The sequence below is a fragment of the Hirundo rustica genome, chromosome 6, assembly GCF_015227805.2.
Source record: "Hirundo rustica isolate bHirRus1 chromosome 6, bHirRus1.pri.v3, whole genome shotgun sequence".
NCBI classification, from domain to species: domain Eukaryota; kingdom Metazoa; phylum Chordata; class Aves; order Passeriformes; family Hirundinidae; genus Hirundo; species Hirundo rustica.
In genome coordinates, this window is record NC_053455.1 from 11,677,833 (window position 1) to 11,702,029 (window position 24,197).

Genomic DNA, 24,197 nt, shown 5'->3' on the forward strand with positions numbered 1-24,197 from the left:
ATTATTCAAAGCACTAGGCAAAAGCAAGGCCAGGTATCTTCCCTTTGTAGATATTTGTCTGTAGATATTGCCATAATAGAAGCGCTGAAATCAGATATTTTGAGGACCCTGTCTTCACAGCCACTCCCAGAGTTCAAGGCAAAGAAATAGTGAGTAGCCTTGTAAAAGAACGATGTCATCTCCCCCAAAATTAAAGGAACATGATGAGCAGAGCAGTGTTGGAGAGTTCATGTCTGGAGACCCAAACTGGCAAGCCTGTGGGTCTGCCAGTAGCTTCTCATGCCCAGGGAGAAAGCCTCTGTGGTTCATTTTCTGATCAGCAATGCTGAACCTATTTCCTGCATACTAGAGAATATCCAGGATTCAATGGACAGACATAAATTAGAGAAAGCAATTATGGGTCCTTAAGGTTACATGTTTAATCTCAAGATTTCGCACACAACCTTGTGGTTCCAACATAGCCTGTGTGTAATACAGGTTTACATAGCAAGGACCGTATGTTGGATGGTCCTTGCTATGTAAATATGTATTGCATATGTTACTGAGAGACTGAGGAGGGTTTTTCCTGCAGCTGGCTCCCTGCCTAACAAGTTATGGTGAATGGCTAAAATCCTTAATGTTTGTCATCAGAAATTAACATGCAAACACCAGCCTGACTGACAACATCTGTAACGGGCAAATCAAAAGTAAATGCGAAAAAAGGAAGACAAGTGACCCAATGAAGAACCAACAATTTGTCATTTGGGATGTTTTATTAGGCAGTTTGACAAATATCCTGCTGGTTAACTGATTAAATTTACATTTCTCTATTTTTAATCTTTAATTTATTTCATACTCAAATATGATTGTTAGCCATTAATCCATAAGGTTTAAAGTGCTTATGATTAATGGCCAATGCTTTCAGTATAAATAAGAGATTTTGTGATGCTGGGATTTATCTAGCTCTAGAGATTGCAGGATTGCTCTGAGCGCTCATTCCTTAGTTACAATAAAGCGGGACCGGGAGAATTGATGAGATTCCGTGCCAGTGCTGTGCTAAAATGAAATGGGAGCAGCTGTTTGGGATCTGCACGAGACGATAAAAAAAGAAACTAAATGGTTAACCAGACTATGCCTTGGAAATAAGTAACGCTGGAGAAATTAATGAGTCTTCGTGCTATAGATAAGTAGGAATTTACAGCATCTACACGGTAAAAAGAAGCCAGGCAGATGAATGACACGACCACCCACGGCTGTGCCGGGTCGGTGAGGATGCGAGGAGAGCCGCTGTGCCCCTGGGAGAGCCGAGCGGCGGGCGAAGGGTTAACGGGAGCTCCAGGCGGGGCAGCGGCAGCGGAAGGGTTAACCAGACGCCTACATCTATTGAGATGCTAATTGTCGAGATAGTGTATTACTTGGGGAAAGTAATTTGATTACTCGAAACTCCCACTAAGGAGGCAAGCTCGTGTCCTTCCATCTGTCGAGCTCCGTGCAAGACGATGAATTGAGCTCCAAATTCACGTGTGATGAAGTCACTGTCAATCCCCGCCAGCCCAGCCCGCTGCCATGCCCACCGCACAGAGGGTAGCACGGCAATTCAACTTTCCCTGGGAAACCCGGGAGCCTCAGTAACCTGTTACTTGCTGTCGCTTGCTTTTTGCCTTTTTTTTTTTTTTTTCCCCTTCTTTTTCTTCTTCTCCTTTTATTTTTTTTTTTTTTCCCCTCCCCATTTTCTGCCTCAGCGCTACAACTGAGTCATTCTGGTGCCCATGGCTCGTGGGTATCGCGGGCTCCCACGGCGCTCGCCTTCATTCCCCACTTCAGCTGGCAGGGTTATTTTCGGCTGATGCAGATGTGGGGCTCGCTCGCCGCCGCTTCGTAGCCACTTGTCGAGAAGCATTCGGAAAGCCTTAACTATGCATAAATCTGCAGAGTGAATGTTTTCTTTCATTCACTTGCTCCTATTATTTGATTTCTTGTAGGCCTCTGCGGCAGAAATGGAGAAAATAAGGTAAGTGAGACAGTTTATTTACATCTCGTTATAGAGAAGAAATGTTCTGTTGCACAATGCACAATACAGGCTCTTGGAAAATATTTTGCTTAATACGACCAGAGGAGAATACTGGATTGCATGATGATGCAAGGCAAGCTGTGCTTTAGAGACAAAAGAAAAGGAATGTGGTTGTTCTAGTAAATCTGTTTTGCAGGGATGTCAATTCAGAAAGCGTGTTTTACACACAAACATGTTTTATTGCCAGATGCAGAGCATATTTGATTATATAAATGTTGTAGCCACTTGTCCATTTACTGCAAGAGCCTGCCATTCCATTTAATGAGGAAAGTGGATCAATAATTCATGAAAAAGCTGAAGAAAATATAGGCTTGACTTCAAAGCATCTAATTAATGTGGTTTGTTTCAATATAGCACTGCAACCCTGGTGTTCGATTTTTGTTTTATATTGTATACCAGCCAGATAAATCTCGTCTTCTCTGTGTTTAAAATGTTGTCATACTGTACCAGTTTCTTAGCACATCTCTCTGCTTTAAGCGAAAGGAGATGGGTTTTATAACATAAGTTTTCCATCTCATGTCCTAGTGCAAGTCTGCTTTGTGGGATATTGCTTTTGTGTATGTTGTTGAGAAAGAAAAAGAAAGAAGAAAGCATTCTAGCCCTTTTAAATAAATGAATTAAAATTTAGTAAAACCTCGTCTAAATAGCGTCTAAAACATTATCAAAGTGATGTGTAAGAGATGAACTTTTTACTACCCTTTATATACTTTATGGAACTTCTTTTCCTAATCAAATACACTGGCCATGATCTTACTTGGTTTTATTGGACAAGCCTAAATTCCTTCTCTGAACCTGGTGATTCTGGTTAGCCACAACTGTTGTCCAAGAGCAACTTTTTAGATTCCTTCAGTTTGGAATGGCTGTCCTGAGTTATTAGAAAAGCAGAAAAGTTCTGAAATTCTAGAATAACTAGGGAAGAAATGGCAAGTGTAAAACAGAAAATTGATCAAGTGTTTAATGAATTCTGGGCTGGAAACAGATTCCTGTTTTACTTTTGAGGCAAAGGAGGTTAAGTCTCTTACAGTGGACTTGAAGATGCATGTCCAAAAGTTACTAAGAATGCTTTTTTAAAGCACTTAATACACTTCTGTAGAGGCTCACAACAACAGAAATACTGTAACTTTTGTGCTGCAAGAAAAACCACTGCTCAATATGGATTTTCATGCATTTAAGCACTGTAATGTTAAAGCTGTGAATTTTTCCTGAGTAATGCCTGAGAAAGTGCCTCGGTACGTGGACTGGTGCCTAATAAAAATTCCAAACAATCTCCTATAGTGTATGCACACTTGTGTCATCAATTACTCTCTGCAAGTGAATATAAATGATATAAATTTACATATTTGCTTGATAAGCATGTGTGCACAAATGCAATCTAATACTTGTAATGCTTTCCTGAACATACCTTGGCCTCTGCTTTTAGTCTTGCCCCTTTTGTAATAATAGGCTGCAGAGCCCAGCAGAACAAGCAGAATGTAGTGAAAAAAAGAAAGAATTTTCTATGATGAGAATAAACATTCATCAAGTTCCATTTTCCAAACACCACAATTTTTCAGCTGTCAGGCTTGCCAGTCTTTACCTCAGTACTCCCTGAGTACTGCACAGATAGAAAGGCCACCCCTGCCCCACTGAAAGGAAGTAGGAGCTTCACTATTAACTCCACAAAGAGAAGGGTCAGGCTCTCTCAGAAGTTTGTTAAAGAAATTTTCTGTTAAAATTTCTTGTGTGCAAAGGTTGGTTCTGGCAGAGGTTTGTCCCCATCACCCCAGAGGTGTGAGGCCAGTTCCAGAGTTCCCTGTGCTGCTATCCAAAAAGCAAGCCAGGTGGGGGGAGCTCCAGCAGGACCCAGTGCAGAAGCTGCGCTGCTCAGTCCCAAACTTTTCCAGGCTCCCGGTCACTCTCGTGGATGCAAACAGATAGACTCCTTGGCAGTTCAAGGAAACTATCTGGAGTTGTTATCTTAAATAGCTGGTAAACTCACAACCTGGAAAGAATTAGATTTTTTTTCTAAACTTATCAAAGTGTGGAACACAGGTAAGAAACAAATTACCCTGTGTTTTAACCACAGTGGCTTCAGAGAGGTCATGAAGAGAGATAACCTGAAGCTAGGAGAAGAAAGAAAGAAACGAGAGGAAAATGGCAGGCTGGGAGGAAAGAGGTATTTTTTTGTTATATGCAGAAACCAGTGTAACATGGAAAAGCCATTCCCACATGATACTTCATTGTGTTCTGCCCTATCTCCTGTGCCCAGCTGCTTCCCCACTCTTTTTTGCTACCAGTTGAGGATATGCCATTCCACATCACCTGGGATGGTGTTGGCTCAAGGACTAGAGGATGAGCCCACACCAGCTGTGGAGCTGTGGTGCACAGAGGGGACAAGCCTCCTGCAACACAGGGAGGAGAAAAGGGTTCTGTAATGAGCAAAAGGGAAACAAACCTTGTTAGAGAAACAGAACAGCAGGAGCAAGGTGCATAACCACAGGACAGTGAAGCCAGGTTGAAAACACACAGGGTTAGAGGAATAGAGGTTTGCATTCCACAGTGCTCTTTAAGAGGAGAAAGTCTTTTAAATAAGAACAGGTGACAGGGCCAAACATTTTATGAAGGCATCTCTGTAAGTCTTAGTGTGAGCTTTGTGCATTCCCCAGCCCAGGAAAATGGGGTTCCATCTAGGGCACCCCCAAGGACTGGGGTAGCCAGGCCCATTCAGAGAAAGGGTTGAATGCAGGAGCCTGAAAAATTGATCCACTGATGGCTTGTGCTTTGTTCAGCCATAAAATTCATTGAGCCAGGCAGCACAAGCAATAGTGCAAACTAATACAAGCCTTATTGTTGCATTCCTTCACTGAGACTCTGTCCAGAACAATGTGATTCGTCTCACATAACACAGCAATAATTCCCCTTGCAGACCAAGGAGCTGCTGTGACCTGCAATGTCACATGCTGTCCTTTTCAGCAGGGGCTTGCTGTGACAGAGTTATGTGTGGAAGGAGCAGTAGGAAGCAGAGGTGGGAGGCTGTCAGTATTTAGCCTGACACAGGGACGCCTTCCTCTAGAAGCAGAAACACGCAGTTTTGTGCTAAAACTTTGACTGTAAAGAAGCAGTTTTTGCAATGAAGTTTTCTCACTGTAAATGATTCTTAGGAGTTCAGTGTTCATTACTTCTCAAGGTACCAATATATTAGGCAGAAGTAAGGCTAACCACTAATAACAAACCTCTTGAGGATCTGCACTTATGTAGGTTGGCTGTGTACAGTTATAGAATCACTTTAAGCATTAATTATTTCTGACTCCAACATTTTAAATACGGTTTTTTGGATCTGGTTCTTTTTCATGTCTATAAACAAGGACTGAAAATCTTAGTTAATAAAGTGAATTTCAAATATACCTATACTATCTTATTTTGACTCAGCAATGTGCTATCTTTGGTGCATAAATGCAAGAGAAGCACAAGCCTTCCGAGCCTGAGGCCTTGGAGATCTGTGCTGGCTGGCATATAAAATTGCCAGTACACTGGAAACTACTCCTTTAAGCAAGACTGAACCCATAGAATGGTTAGATGTGCAAATGAAAGACCAGTTCCACTGCAACTCTAGTACAGACTCCTGGCAACTTTTTCTTTCCTTCCATTCCCTCCTGCTTGAAACACAGGTTGCAATATTCAAATTTTCTAGTGAGGATGATACAAGGATGATAAAAGGCAAAATAGAAATATGAAAATACTTTATGCACAAATATTGACCAGCTTCTTGGGTTCCTTACACTGAAGAGTATCTCATTCCACAGGAAACGTCACATAAAGAGACAGATATTGTTCAATAAAAGCTTTTTCTTCTTTATTTAATACACTCCTAAAATTTTTGTGGCAAATCAGAAACTCTATAAATCAATATTCTTAATTCTAAGCTTTCAAGATCCACAACAGGCTGAACTGTACATCTAAAAGTGCACAAAACAGGACACATCATCACCATCACCAACTGCCAGGCTCACAGTGCCTCTAAGGAGGCTGAGTTTTCACTTTACAATAAAATCATGGTATTCCTCAGCTGAGGATTAGTTTATTTTGGTAGCGTCAGTAGGGGCACTTTGCTAATTACCCAGAGATCTCTGATAAAAGCGACCCATGCCTCAAGGAGCCTGCAAGGTAAAATCTTCATTTCACTGTAGTCCTTGTTTCAGAACATGTGAAAGCAAAGTGGTTTGTTTTGCACACACAGCTGGTAGTAAGTCAGCAGCTTGATCCAAGTCTCTTGAATTTTTAGACTTGGACTTTTCTCAAGCGTGTTTGAGTTCATCTGTGGTAAGGAAGGAATATGGGTTTCTTCAAAACGAGCATCAGAGGCACATGCAGTTCTAGAGAAAAGCCTCTGCCATGGTTTACTGGAAATGTAAATACGTTCCTATATGCCCACCTGATCATGCTGCCTTCCTTGCACTTGGTATAAATATAGCTCTCTTCATATGCTAATGAACACACTGCAATTTCCTGCCATCCCCACCTTGTCCTTATTCCTCTTTCAGTCTGTATCTACATTAATTTTACCATATACTTGAACACAAGGGTAGGGTTTTTTTTCCCAGAAAGTTAACCAACAAACATGATTTACTTTACCCTAGGTCTGGTCTTCACATCCACAGCTGATATGCTGGGAGCCACTGCCTTGTACGGAAGCAAAATGCCACAGGACAGCAGCAGGGCTGTGCAAGAAGCAGCTCCACCATCTGCCCAGCAGTGTCTTCAGGCTCTAGTTGATGCTGGGATGTGAAACCCCAGCTGTGGACACAGGCAAAGAGATGAAACAGGGCAAGCTCAGAAGAAACAGAGCATAGGGAAATGCTAGCATGAAAGGGCCATGAGTTTGGGGTCATTAGAGGTGATGGTAAAAAGTCATCAAGGTGGGTGAATTTTGGGTACATTTTGAAAGATGGAGAGGAAAGGGAAAAGAAAAAAAAGCTGCCTAACATATATTCAAACAGGTAAAACAGGTTTTCATTTTTCCTCTGTTTTGCAAGCTGTTTTTATCTGCCAGGCAGTCCCAGCAGCAGTGACAGCCCTGCAGTGCTGTTTTCAGCACATCTGGTTTGTTCATGCTGCCGTCCAAGGTGTGAGTGTAGCTAAAGCATGAGTCTCTCTCCCCCTGAGATTAAACTCAGTTTTGAGTTTGGTGGTTGTCAAACATAGCAATGGGAGCAGTGGACATGCACAGATATATTCACAGCCCCCAGGGGGACAATATCCCTGGAACTGGGATTGGTTGAGGCACAGAGCCATGCTGATCTACCTATCCCAGTACCTCTGAGAATTTTGTTAGTGCTGTCAGAGGCACAGTATGCTTGTGCAGCTTATCATAATTTCCACTGTTACTATTCCCTGTGCTAGTCAGTCAAACCAGCGCTATTTCAGCTGAGGAATGAGTGCTGCTGCTCTGCTGTCCTACAGTCCTGTGCCCTGAGCTTCTGTCTGGGAGAATGATCTAAAAGGCAGTGATGTCAGTATGCAGGGAGCTATCCCCATCAGGTGATGTAACAAGTGCTCTGTTATAGCATCCTTTAGTTCTAGATAAATACTGAGTGAAGCAAAAGCATCCACCAAACAACAAACGTGACAGAAACAGAGGGCAGAACAGATTCAAGTTGAATGAAACCAGGCTGAGCTGTGTAAAGTGGCCTGCAGGGACAAGTGGGTGATGAGCAAACATCTGAAGAGACCAAGGAAGTAGGTAGGAGTAGATGAGCCATGCCATCAACAGGAGCTGCACTGAGTCATGGGGAAGAGGCTGGACCTCAGTGATGCCTAGCTTACAAATAATGTGCTGCCTACCCCTTTCTTGCAAGGCAAAATGCATCACTGAGCAATGCCATGAGCTTCTCAGAAAAGAAAAATAAATAAAAGGAGGGATTTGGGGCAAATATTTAAGAAAAAAAAAGATAAATCCATTTTTTATAGTATTTGTGATTAGTTTAGAACTCTGTATCATGAGGAGCAGAACTTACAGAACAGTTTCTTTTTTTGTTGTTGAGTTCTCCCCCTTCAAGCTCCAAAGTCACAATTATCCATGATTCCAAGAAATTCAAAGGTGAGGAAATTGGATTTTAGGCTTCAGTTTATGTAAGCACTTTGACCGAAGCTACTGGGGAGTGGGGGGGGGGTATGTGCTGAACCCTGAAAACAGCAACTTGCAAAGCAAACAGTGGCAGCCACTGCAGCAGTAACAAAACAATCTTAAAAGCTGAAGAATATGAGAGGTTTCACGCTATGAACCCCAGATGGTTCAAGGACAGTACAGTTTGTGGACTGCACTTGAGTGTGCTCTGTGGTGAAATCAAGTAGATTTTTGAATTCTTGCTGCTGCTACAGCTCACAGACTGATGAAAGAAAGGAGATAACTTGTCTACAACACTTTATTACAGGCTTTTTGCAATTTCCAGCTCTGCTGCTGCTGGCATGGCTTAGGCAATTTAATTTACCAATCAATTCTTGATTTACACACAAGTGACTTCAGAATGCATTCAAATAAAAACTGCATCACCACATTTGAGGCAGTGTTCTTTAAAAATCAAAAGCATCTGAAGAATATCAGAACTATTAAGCTTTTCACATTAAAAAATTGAAAAGACTGAATTGTCTTTATGTTTTAGTGATGACCTAAAGCCAGCTTGGCATGAAGTACAATGTGCTGAAAAACAGACAGTAGATAGTGAGGTGTAGCCATACTTTTTGAAATTCATGAATGTGAGGATCGTGTAATATACAGACTCCTCCAGCAGAACAGCAGGATCATAAGTTCCTGTAGTTCCTTGAAGGTTTTCTCTCATGTGTGTAACTGTCCTACTGCTCATGTGAACTTCACAACTGTTATGATTCAGCTCTTCCAGGAGAAACAAGATCCACCTCACTGAACAGTGCAGAGTCACTGCGCATTTCCTGGATTGTAGTAATGTTTGTACTGGGATAAAAGTGAGGGCTTCCGTGTCACATGCAGCTCTAGCCTTCCTTAAAGCATGACTTTCTTCATATATGGATTTTTTAAGCTCTGAAAATCATTGAAAAATCAAATTGTCATCCTGGACTGGCCCAAGTGTCACCGTATCAGCAAAACCAAAACAGAGAAGTTGTGTTCAAGTGAACATATACACACAACTCAAGCAGCAGAATTCCATCTAAGAGGCAAGCAGTATTTGAACACGTTGTTGGCAAAGCAGTGGCTGACTGACTTACATTACATACTAGGACATCATGACTATACAAATGCTATTTCAGCTGTTCAGAGCAAAATGCAAATTTTTACCACCTTAGCTTGATTTTTCCCATTTTCAAAAGAAGGAGGAGAAAGAGGAGGAGAATGCTGTAGAAGAAAAGAGGAGCTTCAAACTTTTTTGGAAACCACCGAGCTCTTCAGGGAGTCACTGCTCTTCTGTGAAGACCCTCATGTTCACAAGAAACTCTCATGACTCAGCAGCTCCAAATTGCTGCCTTCTGTTCAAGCACAGCTTCATATCCGTGTCAGAGCAAAGGACCTTAACTCTGAAGCTTCCATACAAATCAGGTCAAGCAAATGAGCTCATTTTATGTTTCTGTTAGCTGTAACTGCCATTTAGACAAAAGGATCAGTTTAAGAATCTGCTCTATTTTTGAGGCATTCCAAGAACTATTCTGAAATTCTGAGCAATGAAAGGCTACTTAATCTTTTTCCTTGACATAGCCCAAGAGCTCATTCTTGCAGCAGGCAATTTGGAGAGAGAAGCAATCAGCACTCCTCTTTTCTGTGCTTTCTAGTTTAAAAAGTGTTAAATCTTTCAGGGATGCTGGCTTAACCAAGATATTGCACAAATTAACACAGTATTCAGTACTTCACCTGTACAGATAGTCTCAGATAAAAAAAGGAATTGCCTATATATCTGCATAATTGGTCTTACTGCTAAGAAGTTCTACAGATGTAGGTGTTTGAAATTACAGTTAAGTAGCGCTAAATGTGTGGCACGTGACTTTGCATGCACATATTTAACTAAGTTTGTAACTGCTGGTTCGCCTGCCCTTTGAGATATGATTTGCTCTTTTTATGAAGACTATCTCTCTCCTGTAACAAGGAAGATTTCCAAGGAGTTAATCAGAAACAGTCCAGACAAAGGTGTACCAAGATTTAAAGTAGATCCATGAGTGGCTGAAGAAAAAAAAAAAAAAAAATTGCAGCTCTGCCCAATATTCTCAACAATTCAGTGTGGAACTACTAATAAGGTATATTCATGGACAGAAACTCATCCTTAATGATGAGGCAAGTGCTGTTTTCTATAGGGAAATTGGATTTTTGAAGCTACATTCAAACAACCTATAGCACTGAAACAGCTCTGTTTGAATTCCAAACAAACTATGTTTATTTTTGACTCTCAGCTTATGAATAAAAATGATGCTTTTATTTGTGTTTGCATTAGATTTAGATTGAGAACACACCAAGAAATAAGGAAAGATTGAGTCAAATACTCTGAAGATTGGGTAAAAATGAGAAAAATAGCAAACTAGCCCAAAGCAATGCAAGTAGAGTGATGAAAGAGAGAGCAGCAATAATATTTAAGTAATTACTTGGATAACAACAGCACAAGTCAACACACAGAAAAATTTGACTGTTCCAGTCACAAACTGACCAGGAAGTTTTTTCACAAGCCCGAATGCTTCTCTGTCCTTCTCCTTTCCAGTGCTGAATTCATGGACAGGCTGTTGCTAAAAGGGGTGCATGACTGGCCTGGGTTATTTTTGTCCAAATCTGCATAGCAGCTGGCCCTCAAATCCCACTTTGCCATCTCCTTGCAAACCTGCAAGCACAGCGCTGGGCAGAGCCACGTGGCAAAGGAAACACCTGGAGCCTCAAGCCGCATCAGCAGCATGACCCTGACAAGTCTGAACCTCTCCAGTTCCACTTCAGTTCTGAGCTTTCACGAGCCTTTTGGAAAAGAAATTCATTTCCTGGCTTATCCCTGTCCTCACTGTGCCAATGTCACCGAGTGCGATGGGCATGAGGGGCAGGTTTTCAGGTAGATTTTCAGCCCACACTTCAAAATGCAGTCTAGAATAGCCCAGCTAATGCCAGTCTTTGCTCTGGAGCCCCTAGACATCTGACAAGCTTACAGAGGTCTCCAGCTAAATAGGGCTGATGAAGGTAATGTGTATGATGGAATTTTCTGTTTTCTCACTTGTGGAAGGCAAAGCAGTATCCTTGCTCTGCAGCTGGAACTACTGCAGCCTCCTTGCTAGAAAGATATTCTCAGCAGTGAAGTCTCCCAAAGCATATTTTCATGGTTTTCTGTTCCTGAGAGATGCTGCCAGTGTCCTGTCTTTACATCAAATGCTCTTTATTAAACTCTTCCACTCCAGAAGGGACCAAAAGCAGGAAGCCTCTAGGAGACACAGAGTAGACCACAGTTCCATGTGAAGGAAGGACCAAGAGTCTTGGCTTTTCCATCAAGAAGGTTAATTAGGTCTTTGTAGAGTTCTATAGGTAGCTCAGGCAACAGACCATATGAGCAGGAGAGGGAAGAAATGACTCATAGGTAGAGGAGACTGACGTGAGTTTCTTCGGGCCAAATTTAGCTGACCTATACTGTTTAGTAACAAAGCAACTTCCCTCCCTCCCTGCCCCACTTCCCTCCTTCTCAATCTACAAGAGAAATCACAACCTAAAAGCCATTTTTATTTCTGAAAATTTAAAAATGCATTAAATTATAGCACTAAACAGGTACTCTGCTAACAAACATCAGTTCAGAAGACTAAAGCTGTTTCGTCTACTGCGTATGATGCAAAAAGTTCCAGATAATGGTAACTCCTGAAAGCAGGAACACTTTTTTTCTTCACCTTGACAAAGCTGCTGATAAAGAGTTTTATACTAACTGTAGACTTCAACTTGCTTTCCTATAACTGTGTTGTGCTTTTTAAATTGATAAAGCCTCAGTAGATTCACTTACTAGAACTGACGGGCTTCACATGCTGTGAGCTTCTGGAGGGTTTTCTTTACAAACTAGAACTGAATAACATCTAAATGTAAAAGAAAAAATCTCCAAGAGAGATGTCCCATTAATTCCAGCATGCAGTGACTTGGAGCTGTTTGAGAAAAACAGTGTTAATGGACAGTTTGCCTCAATACACTTCGCTTTTAAGAACATCTATTTTCATCTAAAACCATTCTTTTTTAATGCAGTGATAACCGTCCCATGGTCGGTTGTAAAAAACAACTTTTGTTATAACCTAAGAATGTGAAGCAACGGTCATTTTACTTGGACTCAATGAACATGGAAAGTTTGTGTTACAGTTTTGATAGTAAAATTTTAATGAATGCTTTTCAGTAACACAGCATGGACTGGACTTCTCTATTGTGGCTTTGCAGTTACTTTGCATTCTCATCTCCATCTCCCAAACTCCAAATCCTAAGACAGTAAAAGCAAAGTCTAGTAGAATTTTCATCTCAAGGTTCCTCTAGCACTGAACTACTAATTATCATGGCAGGCAGAGCAGACGGTTCTGATCAAGTTGCCAGCCTGGATTTGTAGACCATCCTGTCTCCTTATTCATCATCTCTATAGGCGAAATATTGGGAAACGTCTTGAGATATAAATAGGCACAGATATGTTTTCATGCTGAATTCTAAACAACTGAATGAATCCATTAGTGCATCCTTGGAGGACTCATTTTTTTTTTTTTTTTCCCAGAACTGCAACTTCTTTTTGAGTGTTGTCTACCTCATTATGCATAGATTAGTTACATTTCATATTGGTTTGCACAGACCACACAGAAGCTGAAGAGTTCGCTACAGTTTTGCAGAGAGATTAATATGATCCGGAAGAGACCCGAGAAAACAACGGGGTTTTTTTCTAAAAGGCTATGCTATTTATACATTTTTACATTCATGTAAACAATCAAGGACTCACATGATACTCCTGTCATTCATATCCAGAGTGTTTCCAGCTCTAAGTCTGCATTCATGCATCCATAGTTGGCACACAGCTGCAGCTGTATGCCGTGGATTTATGGCACAAATTTTTTCCTTATACTTTTGTGTAAGCCACTGAATTGGAGACTGGTTAACTACAACTTTCACAACGACAAAAGGCATTGTTATTAACAGCAGAATCAGTAAAATCAACAAAACCTTTTATCCCCTTACTAGTGGCAGCTCTTTTGTAGAAAGCTCTTAGCTGCATTTTCTATTCTTACCCTGGCTACTTTCTTCAGCAGTAGAATTTAGGGCATTGGCTTGCAGAGTCATTGCCAAATTTAAGGGCAATTACACAATGAACAGAGGAAGTGTGAGAGGTCAGAGATTGTACCTCTGCTTGAAATGCAGGTGGTAAAGGTGCTGCCATGACTGAGTTGAAAATATGGACAGAGGTCCAAAGATTTGAAGCCTCTGATGGCCTTGCTCTGCAGGTACAGGCTGCAGCCACAGTCATTAGGATGCTCTCTGAAGCACTGTCAAAGCTCAAAGGAATTCCTTCTTTTTTTTCCTTTTCCTTTTTTGATCACTAAGTCACAAATTACCATCTCCTCACGGAAGACTCACCACTCTTTCCAGAGTAATGAAGAGTCGGAGTTAGAAGCTGGCAATCTTTCACGGGCAATGTGTCAGACTGTATTTTTTGTTCCTAATTTAGTTTAAACATGTTGGTAGACAACATAGAGAAGCTGGGAGCCACTGCCTCTCACAGATGCTTCTATCAAGACGCTGTGGATCCCGAATCCCAACCCTGTGCTGACACTGTCAGACTAGCAGAAATCTCCCAACCTGCAGACCACTGGGAGCCCTTTAGAAGGAAAATTTTATAAATGTGGAGAATACTGCTTCTATTTTTTCCCCTGACTCACTCATTTTGCATCGCTTGACATTTTAACATATTGCCATATTAACCACCAAAAGTCTGATCTATGAGCATGACTTCAAACGTGTATTTACAAGAGTAGAGATGCAGCGGCATATGGACCACCAGCTGGTGAGAAGTAAGAATGGTACTTTGTGCAGCTTGAGTCACTAAGTAAATTTAAAAAAAAAAAAAAAATAAATCCCCACAGTTAAAAAGTTAGAGACAAAAGCTTGGGCTCTTTGTACTGGAGTACTTTGAAAGGACAGCTGCAACAAGGCCAATACTGAGAAAGCACAAAATCTGGAAGCATTAAATAAACTAGAAGGTATGTTTATTATAAGAGGTATATGCAAACAAGAAGCTTCCTTGCCAAGGCTGTAAGAAATAGTACTGCAGAAGGAGTGATGTGAGACAGAAAAAAAGAGAGATGACAGTCTGTTCCTCTGGAACAGGAGGAATAAAAATCACTTCGGGACCGAGGGTGACACTGGGGGAAGTGTCTTTTTTATTGAGGTCATAACCACCTACACTCAAATGCAGAAGTCTCCAGCCTTTCTCCCCACCTCTCCCTAGTCTTGTGTGTTTTTCTCATGTGTTTCCCACCCATTTGCCTTCTGGAGGAATTCTCCTCCTGTTCCTTCAACGGCTTCACCCTTTACCTCCCCAAATATTGAGTTAGGTCTGCAGAACGTTAACCTCTGGTATTTCCCACCCCAGCAGTTTTTAAGAGATTAATTTTTTCACCATATTACTCCAGAAACAGCTGAAAACTCCATGCCTAAGGACATGCAACTTTAACAAAGATTTTTTTTCATCTAACTTCAGAGACTGAGGTTTACTATTCTGCTTTAATGCCAGTCTATTTCATTATCCTTTTCACTTTTCATATTTCCCTTGAAGCCCAGCTGAGGAGAAACCCAGGTTTCATAGGACAGTTCTGCAGTCTCTGTTTGCAGTGCTGCCAGCCACTAGTCCCCCTCACTTGTGCTCCCTTGCCAGCCCAGGAGTTGCTCCTGTGGGAACAAGAAGAGGGAGTCTCCAGCAGCTGCTAATCAGAAGATGTTTTTCAATAACTGGGAACTTTTTGGAGAAAGTAGTAAACGGGGAAAAAAAAAAAAAAAGGCAATTTGGCAAGGGAAAAGATACATAGATAAACATTTTTTTTGTAATGGGGAAGGGAGATAGAGAAGTAAAGCCCTGTTCCTTCAGAAAAATAGAATATTGTCTGGGACTATTAAATAACAATATAACTAATTACCAAGATAATTTTCTTCATGCTGGAGCACCAAACAGGTGAAATACAGAAGCTGCTGAGAGCACTTACTATAGCAAATTACTGAAATGCTTCTCATGGTTTATTTTGCTGAATTAGGTACTGAAAGGAGTGTGTGACATTATTTCTCTATTGACTCTTCCACATGTGATTATTTATTATTAGATGCATAAGTACGAATCAGACAGGAAGGTCAAGATACTAATGGTTCTCATCAGCTGTAGAGCATTATTGGCCCTGTAAAGGTGGACACATTGTTTACCTGCATAATAGGAGTGATGTGAGTGATCATCAGAGCACTTGAACGTCAGTCTCATTAAAAAAAAAAAAAAAAAGAAACAGCATGCAAAGCATTCACATTGTAAATGTTGTATTGGAATTGTAATGTAAAGGAAATAAAAAACATTCCTTTTTGCCTACCCTTCCCTGAACAAAGAGCAGAAGCTCAGCAGTGAGAGAGAGAAATCTCAAATCATTGCTTTCACTGTGTACGTTTGTTTGACCAACAAAGGAACTTTTGAGCTTCTAGATGTCATCCCTGCCTCAGGAGCCCTCTGTGGCTCCTGCAAGTACTTCTGCCTTCTTAAAGGCAAGGCTGAGAAGGGCTAAGTGACTTCTCCAAGTTCTTTAAGGGGTTTCTGTCAAAGCCAAGAGACCACATGCAGGGATTTTTTTGTAATAAGATAAAGAGGGCAGAGAACATAGAACAAGAGAGCAAGTTCTTTCTCCAGGAGCAGAATAACTATTTCTGCAATGAGTGGTTTCAATCTGCCAAGGAGCAGGGACAAGTTCCAAGGCAGAACATCCCTCAGCCAAATAAAAATGCTCATGGAACTGCTTACTTCTTCCCTGTCTCACAAATTATTTTAAAAAACTGTTTTTCTCATTTCCTCTCCACAGCAGAGAACCCTTGTGAGGAAGAATCCAGATACAAAGACTTGCTCTTAACTTGACCCCAAGTACAAATGATCCCCACAAAATCGCTGCTACTCATTGCACAGATACAAACTCCTAACATCACTTAGGGGATGCTGGATAAGCATCATTGCATATGTTCTTGCAAGAAAAGTAGTATTAGCAGTATATTTAAGAGCTAAGTCCACCACCAGTGTGAGCCGACTCACCTGCATTCAGATCAAAATAGTTACTGTGTTTTCTACAGGTAATGTTCAGAATTATTTTTTCCGATGTTTCCCTGTGCATTATAAAAGGTCATCCTATAAGGAGTAAAAAACAGTGTGAGATGAAGGCAATTACCATGGCTTCAGTTTCACTAGTGGAGTTTCCACCCCCCGCCCCTCTTTCTGACACCTTTCAACTTCAGGGAGAGAAGCCCAATTCCAGCTACCATTTCTCTGCCCTTTTCAGTTCATGGTAATTGCTGCTGTGTAGCATCACAGTACTGGGGCCTCTGCTCTATCCTTCCCCCCATTTGGTGCAGGCAGTAGGAGAATTTTCTTTTGATTTATTCTTCTAATAGCTTCAACTATGTCAGAATATTAGAACTGCCTATTATCTAAAGGTTGCTTTGCAAATTCAGTTTAAATGAAAATGTAACTTTTCAGTCATTAATGCACCGAAAGAAGTTGTGGTTAAAGGAGGAGATGGATGGTTTGGGAGCTTATCAATTACATTTAAAAGCAAATTATCAGTGACAGAATCTAGGTGGAACAGGCAGCAGAATAAATGAAAAGACAGATTGAGATATCAATCAAGGAGACTTTCAGATTTTTTTATTTTTTTTTTTCTCAGGGCCGAGTAAAGTAGGCATTTAGAGGGATGTAAAAAAACAAAGAGATTCTTCTGCCATCTGGGAAAATCTGAGGCATTTTTGCTGCCTGGCCACTTGGGCAATGCATCCTGCACCCAGGCAGGAGACGGATGTTGGCAGAAACATGTGTGTGGTGTATCCCATGGAGATGCCATGGGATACACTGCACACACTCCTTACAGGTCTGAAAGGCAAGAGTTAAAGAAAGGAAGAAGGTTGTTTAGTAAGAGGGAACTTTGTATCCAAGCTATAAGCATTTTGCAGGGAAATATATGAAGCAGACAAGTTTAAGAAAAATACTTTATTTCTCAAAACAAACAAAAAAAGATACTACAAGTCTCTCAGAGGGGATTTAAGATTTCAGTGACTGTATGGATCTCATCTTTAACATTTTTAGGCCTCAGTTTTCACCTGTAAAATGGAAGTGGTGGAGAGCTCTTTTTGAGACTAAAAAGACAAGATGAAGTAAGGATATAGAAAGCTATGAGGCACCTCCATCAAATTAATCTAATTCAAATATACCAGGTGAAGGTAGGACAAGAGAATGTATTGATTAGTAGGACACCAGAGGAAGAATCAGATCTGCAGATGACTCATCACATAAGAGTTAATATTTGCTATTTGATTCTACGTCATTAGAAGCTCATGAATTACTTCAGCCTTCATTAGATAAAGAAGGCATTGCAGTAGTTTCTGTGAAGTTCTTCGCATTTGAAGTTGTACTCTTTGCTTTGACTTGGAAAGAAACAGTACATTTTATTTTTTCTAACCCTTGTGCTCCCATTCTCAGAAGTGCTGTTTGGACTCTAAGTTGTGCATGATAAACTGCATTCTGGATATGGATCTCCCATATTTAGGTGCTGTGATTGTTCAGAGGGCTCTCCAGCTGGGTAGCGAGACTATTTGAGTGCTAATACAGTGATTGTAAAGAATGGGACATGAGCTCCCATTTTAGAACATAAATCTTGGCAAGTTTGAATGGAGTATATTCAAATGGGAACAAATGGACATTTTCAGCATGTAATTTGAAACAAAACATTCAGCACTTACATGAATAAGCTCAGCAACTGCAGCACCCCTAGCCCAGTGTCTAAGAGCCTGTGGGTGACAGTTCCAAGCCCAAAGCCATCAAGCAGCACGGGAGAGCACCTCGTCCTGGGGTTCTGCAGTGGGAATCCTCCACTCCAGGTCCCTTTTCTGTAGCTGCAGATTTCAGCTAAGGCATTCACCTGGCTTCTTTCTTTATCTGTGGCTCCCAGACAGACAACCCCAGCTTCTTATGGTTTCCAAGAGGAAATCTGTACCAGCACTGCATCTATTCAAGTGTCAGGCTTGGGTACGTTGTACATATGTCTGTGTGCTTATGGATACGTCCATTTCCAGCTGCTGAGTCTTCCTAAAACACACTTTCAAAAGTTCTCCATAAAATTAATGTTAAGCAGAGCTGCTTACACTTGCAATACTAGAAGTAAGTTTCATCTTTCCAACTGAGAGAGTTAGGAAAAAAAAAAAAAAAGAAAAATCTGTGTGGGGTTGAAAAAAAGTGACTTGCAGATCAGGCTGCTTTTCCTCAGAAGTGAGCACCTTGCCTGCTTGTGGCATTTTGCTCTAGAAGAGAAGGTGTCATGCATTAAATTAAAAGGATATCGAAGGAGATGACTGGAATGAGAATGAATAAACAGTGCAGCTGCACTGGGAAGACCTTTAAAACACACAGGTGGAAGAATTATTGTCTTCTGACCTTTCCTGCAGTACACCAGTGACAATACTAAAGCACAAAGAGCAAACTGTATTTTCTACTTCAGGCTACAGGCATGCCTCCTCCTTAGTCCTCTGTAGTTATATTGAGTTCAGTGGTTTTACATTAAGGGAGAAAGTAAGGGTGCTCAGCCTTTCACTGTGCAGCAGCTAATAAAGGCACTGCATAAGCATACAGTGTTGGTTTTTTCTTATTCTCATCCTAGTGCCACCATCAGTGTCTGCATAGTGGGATCCTAGCAATCACCTCTGTCATGCAATGGGATGGCCACGATAAGAGAGATGCCCACCTTCCTTCAGCAGGAGAAAAGAGCTATATCCCAGACAGATACTATCCATAATGTCAGTGGAGAAAACAAGAAGCAAATTTAAACACCAGATAAACTGTTTTGGAAGGCTGAATCTGTTCAATTAGTCATAGGTTGAGCATGCCCTCTTGGAGAGGAAATGCTGAGAGCTGAGTTTGTTCAACCTGGAAAAGAGAACGCTCCAAGGAGACTTTTTTGCAGCCTTCTAGTAATTAAAGGAGGCTTATAAGGAAGAAGAGGACACACTAAGATTGGTTGGAAGAAGACAAGGGTATTTTTAAGCTAAAAGAAAGTATATTTAAGCTAAAAGAAGGTATATTTAAGCTAAAAAATTAAATTGATCCTTAAAGGTTTTGTTGATTTTGTTTTGTTTTGTTTTGTTTTGTTTTTCATTTGTTTGTTTGTTTGTTTACAGGGGGGTTGGTGAAATGTTGGCAAAGCTTGCCCAGAGAGGTGGTAAATATCCCATCCATGGAAACACTCAAGTACAGGTTGGATGGGGCTCTGAAGAGAACGATCTAGTTGAAGATGTTCCTGCCCATTGCAGGGGCTTTGTTTGGACTAGATGACATTTAAAAGTCCCATCCCAACCAAACTGTTCTGAGGTGCTATGTCCACACAAAAGGCTAAGCAAGAACTACTCCACTAAAACTTTCCACTAGAAATTGCAAGGCAGCCCTGAAAGCGTGAAATTCTCAAACAGATTCAGTGCTTTGCTATCAAATCCTCTCCCCCCTTCACCAGTTCTCATTAGTGATTTTTCTAACAGACAAACTTTGCATTGGCACTGGTTTTGGTTTTGTCTAAATGGAACATTTTTCTTGGTGTACATTTTGGCCAAATTTAAGTCTGGTTGTATCAATGGTCTGAGACCAGGCAATAGGAGAGAGGAAGACTAATGTAGAATGCTTAGAGAGATTATGAAATTCCCATCCTTAAAGATATTCAGAATTTGACTCAGCAAGGCCCTAAGCATCCTGATCTGACCGAATCTGCTTTAAACAAGAGGTTTGACCACATGACCTTCAGAAGCACATTTCAACCTAATTTTTTCTATGGTTCTACAGACTCCCAGTCTAGGTCCATACCCTGAAATTCCCTTTGGACAGAATGGGCGTTTAAAGGACAACAACTGTTTCTACTGCAGATGTATTTAATTTCAGTATTTTTAACTTTAACATAGCTCAATTTAAGGACAGGAATATATTTTTTTTTTTTTTACCCGTGTAACAGATGCCATCCAGCAGAATAATTTCTAATAAAGACTGAGCTCAATCAGTTATTATTATATAGGTCTGCAACTCTATTTCATTTAAAGGAAAGTATTTACCAGAAGGAGAAAAAGTGCTTCTATACAGAAATGACAAAATGACTGGGGCAAGTTCCCTGTATTCCTGTAGGAATTTTAAGCTGTGGACAGAGGTAGGCAGACATGAACATAAACACAAACTCACTCCTCCTGTGTAGATACCATATTTTGTGCTTGTAGCCATGGTCATCTGAGTGATTGATTCCATGTCTGCACATACCAGTGTTATATTTCTTTGTATCCTTATGTTCATACATGAAATATGGTGTGCACTTACATGAGAGAAGAAAAAACCAAACATTTGAGAGCCGCTGCCCAGGGGAAAATGATTTTCCATCTGCAAGTAAAGCGTCACTGTTGTTTCCAAAATGCCAGGGAAGCCAGGCCCCACATTTCCTGTGAATGTACAGAACTCTTTTCTCAGAACCTAAAAGGTGCAGAGTTGTGGGAGTCACTTGTATAAAACATCAGGGTGCACATTTCAGCCCATTACAAACCCCTACATACTCACTGAAATGACAACTTGCATTGACATGCAGGGAGCAATTCTTGAACAGTTACTCAGCAAGAAGCACAGAGCATAATTAATGTTTGTGTAGAACTCCATTTTAACTTAGGTCATCTAGTACTTCAGAATAACGTGGTTAGTCTTCATTTTTGTTCTTCTATTTGTGAAACTGAATAGTCTTTATTTTCCCCAATTAGTAAAATGAATATCAAACACCAAACCTGAAAATATCTAAATAGTGCAGTAATAGGTGTGTTGCAAATACATAGATTAGCTACAGCTTGGAGCAAGGGGAAAATGAATTGATGTGTGACATGCTGTTGCATAAAATTGTTTTTTGCTTGAAATTGAACAATAGCATTTATCATATTAGCACAGACATCTTTTCCAATCATTTCTGTTAGCACTGCTGAGGCACTGCCATTACTACTAGTAAATAGATGACAGTCATGTTTTATAAAAGGATGTGAACAGTGTCATTTCAGGCACAGTGTTTAAGTGTCTGACACTGAAAAATTAAATAACAATTAAAACCAGACAAACAAAGAAAGAAAACCAACAAGCTGTACACACCTACCCAGTACAGAACAGATGATTACTTGTAGTACATGTTGTTTCTTCCAGTTCAAGAACTGCTCAGAACCCTTTGCTTTTATTCCATCACCCTGATGTGAAGGCAAGAGCTGTGCCAACTCAGGGCAATAAAGCAGCCTGTGCAAAGTGGAAAATGATTAAACATGCTGAACTGGATGCACTGCCCAATCAATAGGTCATCCAGTGTAGTGTAATCAGCCTGTCCATCACTGCCTTCTTACCCTCTTCTCACTATAAGTTTTTCATATGAATTTCAGTTTATAAGAAGCACCTATTTGGAAATCCAGAGACTTTAATCTCTTCCTAGAAAGGTCTTAATATTCATTCAGTATTGTAGGGAAATATTAAAAATCCCTGTTCAAGATCCCATGGGGCCAGGCAGCATATTTCAGGCTGGTTTGGAGGATGTAGGCCCTTAGTTTGAGCTTTGTTTAATGAAGATTCTCTTCCACTTTTTGACCTCAGAAAAAGGCTGGGTCTCCAACACGCAAAGTTGAACATTTTCAGTCTGTGAACACCTCATTACTGGCCTCAGTCTACAAGAGGAAAAAAGGTTATTTGGCTTTAGCACTATAAAAACCTCTACCAGAGGATGAAGCAAACTATATAAAACAAAACTTAATGAACATCAGAGAGCAACCATGGGGGGGAAAAAAAAAAAAAATCAATGGCACCAGTAAGAAGGGGAGATGTGTGACTGAATTTTGTGGAGGTGAGTTGTGTGACCCAGAGCAAAGTACAGCCATGCACTGTCAAAAGTTTGAACCTGCCCTGAAGGCTTTCACTTGACCAGCAAAGGCAGAGAATTTAACACTAGCAAAGGTCACTGCACCAAAAATCTATGTGAGTTTATTTGGTGCAGCTCATAGGAATACATGAGAAGATCAAAGCTCTTCCTTGGGACTGGAAGGGATTAAGTCACACAGAAAGTATCTGCAAGGTAGAAAAAAAAGATAACTAAATCTCAGAGACTGCTTATCAGCTTCCCAGCCAAGATGTATTATTTGAATGAAAAACAGTTGTAGCCTGTGCTACAAACAACATCAAAATACAAGTCTTGCAGTGATTTGACATTTACAACATATATGTTTCTGCTACAAGGAAGGGCAGGCTTCTCCCTTGGAATCACTTTAGCTTAAATCAAAGGATGGATCTTTCTCTTCTTGAGGAGCATGCAGACATTCATGCAGGAAACATGCTTCAGAGAAATTATTTCTTCTGAAACCTTTTTAATTTCACAGCCACCTCCCTAGGCCTTGCCTGCACACATGGCAAAACCATGGGCAGCTGGGGCAAGGGGCACACCACCATTGCACAGGGAGCTCAGGGGCAGGGGAATCTTAGCCCTGACACTGGACCTTGAAGCTGTGTGTCTCTGACTCAGTGCTTTCGTCTTTACTGGAGAAATGAGGTATTCAAAACCTCATTGCATTGTTAGTGTGGTGATAAAGGTGCTCTGAATTTGGGAACAGTAAACAAACACACCATTCTTTTGGAGAACATGGGGAGCAGGGTGCCAACAGCAGCTATCAGCAGTTTAAAAAACACCAAATAACTATCCAATCTTTACTGAAAATATGAAACTGCTTTAGCGATGAGTAAAAACATCCAGAGTTCAAGTAGAATTCTGGATCAGTCCTTGAGATAGAAAAACAGCAAAAGTGTTCACCTTGTATATCTCTTGGCTAGGCCCTTCTTCCCAGCCTTGTCCTGACCTCCTCAGTCCCCTCTAACCTCACCCCTGAGGAATTAGGGTGCTCTTGCAGGTTGTCCTTATGTTTCCCTCAGCTGGATTTCTGCAATTTCTTTTCTTTGGAACCATATCTCACAAATCAGTAGATGTAACTAACTTCAGCCAACAGGGAGGACAAAGGAGACGAAAAGGTCAATCTTCAAATTCACCTATCATCTCAATTACAAGGAGGTACCTTCTTAAACCTCAGTTATTCACATGTAATTTTTCTGACTACCTCATTTCCCCGCCCCCCCACTCCCATCTTGTTCTTCAGGAGTAGACAAAAGTTATGAGTGAGCAGAGAGGAAGATAAATGCTTTAAGCAACAGAGCAGTATGGGTATAAAAACAAGTGAGCACAAACTGAGCAGGAATACATTTAGTCTTGCAGTTGAAGGACTATTTGTAAGCATAGAAATGAGACTAAACACTAAAACTATATTAATATTAAGAAAAATCCCAATCAGTTGATTAAATGGATTATAGAACATGATAGGGAGCACATCCCTGTGGCCCAAAGCACTTATTTCAGTCTTGCATTGCTGTAAAATTTGTGATTTTCTTTAACTCTTTCTTTGTGACTTGTTTGCTGTTTAGATTATCTGTGAGATTTGATTAGGTGAGAAGCTGATGGCATATAAAGTGCAGTGGCCTAAGAGTATTGGAGGGCAGATAATCTAGCCCAGAGGGAGATAAAATGTATAGCCCAGAGTCTATTCACACTGCACCATAAAAGGCAGATCTGATTTACCTCCAAGCATGATGGCTCTTTACTTGTGAACAAGAAAAGGGAGATGAAGGCAATAAGCCATTCACCTTTAACACTGATAGAGATTCCTATTTCACTACTAGCACGCATTACACATTCATTGCTGTGCCTCATTTTTGTAAAACAGCTGGACAGAAGGCACTCATAATTTAGGGTCCAAATATTTGCCTTCCTTGCTTTAGTTCTGAAATGTCAAAGATGGGAGAGATTGGAAAAATTAAGCACCACTCTTGCATTCTGCAAATACTTCCTGTGACAGTGTATCTCATTTGTAAAGTAC

At 40.7% G+C, this 24,197-nt stretch overlaps 1 protein-coding gene across 7 annotated transcripts in view; it reads left to right on the forward strand.

Annotated features, from left to right (window-relative positions):
• Window positions 1-24,197, forward strand: part of BEGAIN (brain enriched guanylate kinase associated) — a 160,417-nt gene that overhangs the window by 44,070 nt on the left and 92,150 nt on the right. For 3 of the 7 annotated variants that reach the window (XM_058421015.1, XM_040067383.2, XM_058421017.1), the window contains exon 3: window positions 1,962-1,990. The exons of 1 other annotated variant lie outside the window; for it this stretch is intronic. In XM_058421015.1, coding sequence (XP_058276998.1) covers window positions 1,962-1,990 — 29 coding nt within the window. Of the gene's footprint in view, window positions 1-1,430; window positions 1,564-1,961; window positions 1,991-4,115; window positions 4,206-24,197 lie in introns of those variants that run through there. 3 more of the 7 variants (XM_040067385.2, XM_058421016.1, XM_040067386.2) reach the window with 3 other exon arrangements.